The sequence below is a fragment of the Alosa alosa genome, chromosome 20 (genome assembly GCF_017589495.1).
Source record: "Alosa alosa isolate M-15738 ecotype Scorff River chromosome 20, AALO_Geno_1.1, whole genome shotgun sequence".
NCBI lineage: Eukaryota > Metazoa > Chordata > Actinopteri > Clupeiformes > Clupeidae > Alosa > Alosa alosa.
This window is the reverse complement of record NC_063208.1, coordinates 1,505,613-1,513,112: the sequence shown is the minus strand read 5'-3', so window position 1 is coordinate 1,513,112 and position 7,500 is coordinate 1,505,613. Positions and strand designations below refer to the sequence as shown.

The window sequence follows — 7,500 nt, the reverse complement described above, 5'->3', positions numbered from 1 at the left end:
TATTTATAAACAAAAACATCTCTGTCAGTTCCATGCCGTTTTCAACAGCTATCAAAAACAAAGGTCATTTTTTGGATGGATGGATTTTTGTGAATGTTTCTTCTTCTACATAAGATTTTAGTCATCTTTAGTTCATGTAATACTTTATTGTCAATGCACAAATTAAGTAACAGTAGTCTGAAACGTTATTGTTAATGCACAAATTAAGTAACAGTAGCCTAGTCTGAAACGAAATGCTGTTTTACATCTAACCAGTGGTGCAAATAACTGACATGTCCAAATGGGCCTTGATGAAATGCGTCGCTAGACTGTTCATACACATTTTAACGGGCCAAAGTTGAAGAGCTTTGTCCGTTATTGTTAGTGCAAATATAGGCTGATTCATGTTCCCTTGCATTGTTTAACTGAGGTCCATGGCTAGTCTGGCTTTCATCAGACCAAGCTCAATCTTTTAAGAAATCAAAAATAAATAGCGGGCAGATCAGGCTGGGTTCACCCAGCCTAGTCCATAGGCACCCGATATTGTTTAATTTTCCGATTGAGATATACACGCTCTGGCTATTCTAAATGCAAAAAATGCATCAGGGGAGTTATGACAAAACGGTAACTAACAAACTGGATCCTAATAGAAAGTTGTTAGCTTCCCTAAGCTACAGGTAGGATTATAAGGTAGGCCTATTGACAACATAAATTGTCAATAGGCTATGCCTGGCGACACAAATAAAATCTCCTTTGAAACCAATGGCTTACTACATGCTTACAGTATCAAGCCGGACTTAAACTGTCATATCGTGGCGAAAAGTTGTAATAACATTCACGAGCTCCATGAGTCAAGGAAAGCGCTTGAATGAAGTAGCCACTTCTAAATGGGACCCACTACACAGTAGCTTAAGGTGTTTTGCTAAAGCAGCCATAATGAAATGAAGGTGTCATTGTTTGGATACTTCACACACACATGCTTTTAATTTCACAGACTACAACTACCAAGCTGTAATCAAAGCACATCGATTCCCCTCTCACCCTGCACGCACTTAAAACAAAATAAACAGGCGCCTCAGTCTCCGCATGTATAGGCAAAACTGTATCAGACCGGGTGTAACGTTGGTAAATCTTCCATTGCACAGAATGATTTTGTAGCACGTGCAATAAATGACAGTCGAAAAGATACAAACAGTGCTGCTATACATTTGCTTGGTATAACCGCATTTATAGTTTTCTACAAATGCAATAAATCAAATGCCTCCATCACCCAACCAGCGCTAGCGGTAACATTACCTAGGTCCTTATTGATATTACAAGATTAGCATTACCTGCAGTAAAACCAAGCATGTCCGATAAACATCCTCAGATTTATTTCCGGCTTCAAGAAGAAATGGGAATTACACTTCATGTGAACATCGTCCTATCCTTATTAGATGTTAAGCTGCGGTAAATTACAGTCCTTGTATGAAGCGTCCATTGTTTTTTTCCAACCCACTTTTAACTTCCAACAAAATTACGTCTCACTGCAACGATCGCCATCTAGTGGACAAAGCGACTACTTCTCGCCAATACTGAAAATGCAGCCATGATGATGATGATGAATATTTATTTTGGCTTTCTTTTAATCCTACTGATTTTCATTTTTTTACGGGGGGGGGGCAAATCACAAATGAGTGATTATGAGCCAGGTTGATGTGGGCCCTTGAGACCAACATACCATAAAAGATTCACAGAGAACTGTGTCTGCCCTACCCTCCTTTTCGGGGTCCAGTCCAGCGGGGGCTGCAGATGAAAACGAAAAAAATGGCGGTTCCATGCTATCCATGTGGGGGTACATGCTCACCAAGTTTTTGTGTACCCCGGTCTTTCAGTGTCCCGGGGAATCCTTGTTGGTGTATGCGTCACTAAATGTACACATAAATTATTTTATTGTAAGGCCCCCATGAACGAAAGTACACAAAACTTGGCATGCATTCAGAGGGTGTCATAATGATCCTACACTTTTAATTTCGTGCAGTTTTGACCTTGTCAGCCAGAATATTGAGATGAAAACACCTAATTTTTTGCTTTTTAATTTTTAACTAGGTGGCTATACATGAAATGAGTGGTTATGGAATGGGTTGACATGGCCCCTTGAGATCAACATAAAAAAAATGGTCCTCCTAAACCCTACGGTTTTGAGATATTCACAGAAAACTGTGTCTGCCCTACCCTCCTTCGGGGGTCCAATTCAGCGGGGGCTACAGATCAAAACGAAAACGATGGTTCCATGCTATCCATGTGGGGTTACATGTCCACCAAGTTTCGTGTACCCCGGTCTTTCAGTGTCCCGGGAATCATTGACGGAAATTTGGGCATGCGCGGCGGTCATAATAACCCCTTAAATAATGACTTCTAGTGAATTCTGTGTAAAATAATGGACACATTGAGACTTTAAAAATGTGAGACTCAAGGTATCTGACTGGCACTTTGGGTCTTTCAAGAGGGTTCTATCATAGCCTATCTGATCAACAGGCACTTAGTTAATTAAGCGTTTTTAATGAGTTATGGTTTGTATATTATAGGCTAGTATAGTATGCTGAGATAACCCTGATGGGATGCTACCTTGTCTCAATACATTTTTACTTTGAACTCTGGCCAAAGTAGCCTTATGGTCAGGTTAGCACAGCCCCACACATTGTGAACCCACTTATTATAATGTTCAGTGGAACACAGGAAGCTAAGTTTAATCCAGGGCTTAAAATTTATTTTACAAACTGAAATTGCATTGATAATGTTTGTTGTTTTGGTATGAAGCATCTTTTACATAATGAATGCGCACTCTAGAAAGTGAAAGTAGCCTAACCAAGGCCTACTATGTCGGCCTACTATATCGTTGTTTTGGTATGAAGCATCTTTTCGCGTAGCCTAATGAATCGCCTCTAGAAAGTGAAAGTAGCCTAACCTAGGCCTATATCGCTGTATCTGAGCTGTCTGTGCCGTCCGCCAAGTGATTCGTTCCTCAAATGGAGAACACATCAATCCCATGGTATTTTTTGCCCTAAAATGCATGAAACATGCAAGTTCAAAATCCCGCCGGTAGCCCCGTTACATCTCCGTTTCATATTTGCCTAGTCCACTAGCCTACAATAAATGAATTGAACCAACTCAACTGACAACAGGTAAATCTACTGATTCGGTCATTTGAGACTCTATGAATACAGTACAACAAACATTCTGTCTTTCTGAAGTTTATTTTTTGTATTCAGGGGGTACAGTAGCGAATTGCCTAATGTCTTGACAATAGTTTTTCTTACCGGCTTGCTGTTTAAACTGACTCGCCCGCTCTGAACTTTCCTGCCAGGTTTATGACGTAAACCGCTACATTGGCTCTGGCATTGCCTAAACTCGTGTGGGAAATCAGATTATCTGTCAATATTGGGCTTTGAACGTAGGGATATTTGCTCAGTAATAGTAGCCCTACGTTTTTGTAACATTTATAGAAACCGAGGGAAGTTAAATTAGAAATTAGAATCGTTGGAAATTGAAAACACGTACAAAAAAAAGATTCGGGGCTTGAGCCCCCGAAGCCACCCCCTCGCTCCGCCAATGTTAGATACCCCTGGATTCGATACCCCTGGTTTAGAGACCGCTGGTTTAGATACCCCTGGTTTAGAGACCGCTGGTTTAGATACCCCTGGTTTAGAGACCCCTGGATTCGATACCCCTGGTTTAAATACCCCTGGTTTAGATACCCCTGGTTTAGATACCCCTGGTTTAGAGACCGCTGGTTAAGATACCCCTGGTTTAGAGACTGCTGGTTTAGATACCCCAGGTTTGTGTGTGTGTGTGGGGGGATGGGTGTATGTTATGGTAAAGACACCGAAGGTGGTGGGGGATGACACACACACACACACACACACACACACAGAGACACACACACACACACAGACACACACACACACACACACACACACACACACACACACACACACACACACAGCAGCACACACACACACACACACATGTGCATGTGCATGTTACAGACATGAGACAGAAACACACAGAACTACAGACAGCAGTCTGCAGGGATGGAGCTTTGCCAGAATCTGGTTGAAGCTTTAGGGAGTGTGTGTGTGTGTGTGTGTGTGTGTGTGTGTGTGTGTGTGTGTGCAAATGTGATCTGGTTGAAGCTTTAGGGAGTGTGTGTGTGTGTGTGTGCAAATGTGATCTGGTTGAAGCTTTAGGGAGTGTGTGTGTATGTGTGTGTGTGTGTGTGTGTGTGTGTGTGTGTGTGATCTGGTTGAAGCTTTAGGGTGTGTGTGTGGTGTTTGTGTGTGTGTGTGCAAATGTGATCTGGTTGAAGCTTTAGGGAGTGTGTGTGTGTGTGTGTGTGTGTGTGATCTGGTTGAAGCTTTAGGGTGTGTGTGTGTGTGTGTGTGTGTGTGTGTGTGTGTGTGTGTGTGCAAATGTGATCTGGTTGAAGCTTTTAGGTGTGTGTGTGTGTGTGTGTGTGGTGTGTGTGTGTGTGTGTGTGTGTGTGTGTGTGTGTGTGTGTGTGTGATCTGGTTGAAGCTTTAGGGAGTGACCAGATGGGGTGGGGCTCCATGAAGAAGCCAGTTCTTCCTGAAATGTAACTAAATGCTCTCCTTCACACACACACACACTCGCGCACACACACACACACACACACACACACACACCAAGAACTCCCTCTTCACATACACACACAGCAAGAACTCCCTCTTCACACACACACACACACACACACTGTACAACACACTGCAGTACACCAAGAGTGGCTAGTCATACACACTCTCCTGAGTGTGTCGTTGTACGTACAGTGTGTGTGTGTGTGTGTGAAGAGGGAGTTATTGGTGTGTGTGTGTGTGTGAAGAGGACGTTCTTGGTGTGTGTGTGTGTGAAGAGGGAGTTCTTGCTGTGTGTGTATGTAAAGAGGGAGTTCTTGGTGTGTGTGTGTGTGTGTGTGTGTGTGTGTGTGTGTGTGCAGGGGGAGTTTTTGGTGTGTGTGTGTGTATGTGTGTGTGTGTGTGTGTGTATGTGCAGGGGGAGTTCTTGGTGTGTGTGTCCTTGGACTGTATATTACCCAGCGTCCCTTGCGTTTTCTTTGATTCCTGGAGCGAGACGTTGATGACCTTCCTCCTTGTTCCTCCTCGTCTTCACCTGCAGGGGGCGCCCTTGACACCCTACATCATGAATGAATGAACACACACACACACACACACTCATCTCACCCATCATTCATAGCAAACGCTACCTCATCTTCCTGCAAGCATATCCTAACCACAAACATGAAAAAACACAACTTGCCCACTCTCACACTAAGTGGATAATAAATATCTAATATGGATAAAGTGCTGAGTAACAGTGCAATCTGAATCGTTAAAAAGTTTAGCTTCATTAAAGACTGTCATTGCTTTAGGAAAGAAGCAATTCCTAAATCTACTCATCCTTGTTTTTAGACATCTGGTGTGTGTGTGTGTGTGTGTGTGTGTGCAGAGAGAGTGTGTATGTGTGTGTGTGTGTGTGTGTGTGTGCAGAGAGAGTGTGTATGTGTGTGCGTGTGTGAGGTGTGTGTGCGTGTGTGTGTGTGTATGTGACCAGGGTGAGAACAGGCCTGTGTGATTTTGGTGGCTTTTGAGAGCAGTCTTGAGTTGGCAATTTCCTCTAGAGAGGGAAGAGGACAGCCAGCGATCTTCTGCTGTACTGACCACTCCAGCCAGCGATCTTCTGTTCCTGTTTTTTGTCCACTGCAGAGCATCCAGCGTACCACACACACACACACACACACACACACACACACACACAGTACACCAGGATGCTGTCTATGGTGGAACGGTAGAAGAGCGTCATCGGCTTCTCAGACAGGTCACTTTTTTAGGAGGTCTCAGCTGATTTGTGGGGGCCGAGCTACTGGGGTGAGTGCCACCAGTCTATAGTCATTCAGGGGGAGGACTTTTTTGGGACCGGGATGATGGTGATGTCTTCAGGCAGGATGGAATGGCAGCTTGGGCGAGAGACCGATTGCAGATGTTGGTGAACCGGCAGCCTTCCTTGGGTTCACTGCACTGAGCATCCTCCTCACATCACACTCCTGCACTGAGCATCCTCCTCACATCACACTCCTGCACTGAGCATCCTCCTCACATCACACTCCTGCACTGAGCATCCTCCTCACATCACACTCCTGCACTGAGCATCCTCCTCACATCACACTCCTGGACTGAGCATCCTCCTCACATCACACTCCTGCACTGAGCATCCTCCTCACATCACACTCCTGCACTGTGAGTGGTAGATTCTGAAAGCAGGTGGAGGTAGCACTCCCGATGTTGGACTTTTGACCTTGACGTGAGCAAAGACACAGTTCAGTTCAGTTCAGTTGGCATCTGCGTTGGAGTTGCTGCCCTTTGTGTGTGTGTGTGTGTGTGTGTTGCGTGTGTGGCGTGTAATGGGTATTGCGTGCGTGCGTGCGTCGCGTCGTCGTGCGTCGCGTCGCGTCGCGTCGCGTGCGTGTCTGTCTGTGTCTGTGTGTGTGTGTGTCTTTATTCCACTTTGGGTCGTTGTCTTCTTCATCTTTTGTCACATTAACTAGCGGCAGCTTACGCTAGCGCTGAACAGTTGGAAGCGGCAACTGCGCTGGCGCTGAACTGTTGGGCGGCAGCTCGCTAAGCTGAACAGTTGGAGCGGCAGCTTACGCTAGCGCTGAACAGTTGGAGCGGCAGCTTACGCTAGCGCTGAACAGTTGGAGCGGCAGCTTACGCTAGCGCTGAACAGTTGGAGCGGCAGCTTCTGAACAGTTCGGCGCTTGGGAACAGTTGGCGGCAGCTGCAGCTAAGCGCTGAACAGTTAGCGGACGGCTCCTTCGCGCTGAACAGTTGGAGGCGGCAGCTTCGCTGGCGCTGAACAGTTGGAAGCTTCACGGCTAAGCTGAACAGTTGGGGCAGCTTCGGCTATGGCGCTGAACAGTTGGGCGGCAGCTTACGTGGCAGCTGAACAGTTAGGCTGACAATGGCGCAGCTAGCTACGCTGGCGGCTGAACAGTTGGGCGTCAATGCCCAGCGAGTTTAGCAATGAACAGTTAAGCAATAGGCGTGACGTTTAAGCAATAGACGTATTAGAGTTTACAATAGAGCGTGGCGAGTTTGAGCAATAGAACGTCGACCGTTTGGAACTTTGCTGCTCTTCCTTCCTTATTTCCAGTCTGAGCCCAACCAGTAACCTCATGCTTTCAACACACACACACACACACACACACACACACACACATTATCACCTGAAAAGGTCTCCACTTGTTTTTCTTTAAATTGTGTTATTGTGTGTGTGTGTCCAGGTGCGCAGAGGCCAGACTCCATCCCTGAGGTTGGGGAGGACGCCGTGACGACAGTGGGCCCCCCCCTGCCCCCCCCAGCCCTGACAGAGGAAGAGCGAGAGGAACTTCGCTCAGAGCTTGCAAAGGTCAGAGGTCAAACTGCCTTAAAGTCACAGGTCAGATGAGCCCAAGGTCGTCACAGCGGC

General features: G+C 45.9%; 1 protein-coding gene across 1 annotated transcript in view; it reads left to right on the top strand.

Annotated features, from left to right (window-relative positions):
* tpd52 (tumor protein D52) overlaps window positions 1-7,500 on the top strand; it is a 16,116-nt gene that overhangs the window by 2,044 nt on the left and 6,572 nt on the right. The window contains 1 exon segment of the mRNA XM_048229549.1: window positions 7,316-7,440. Coding sequence (XP_048085506.1) covers window positions 7,316-7,440 — 125 coding nt within the window.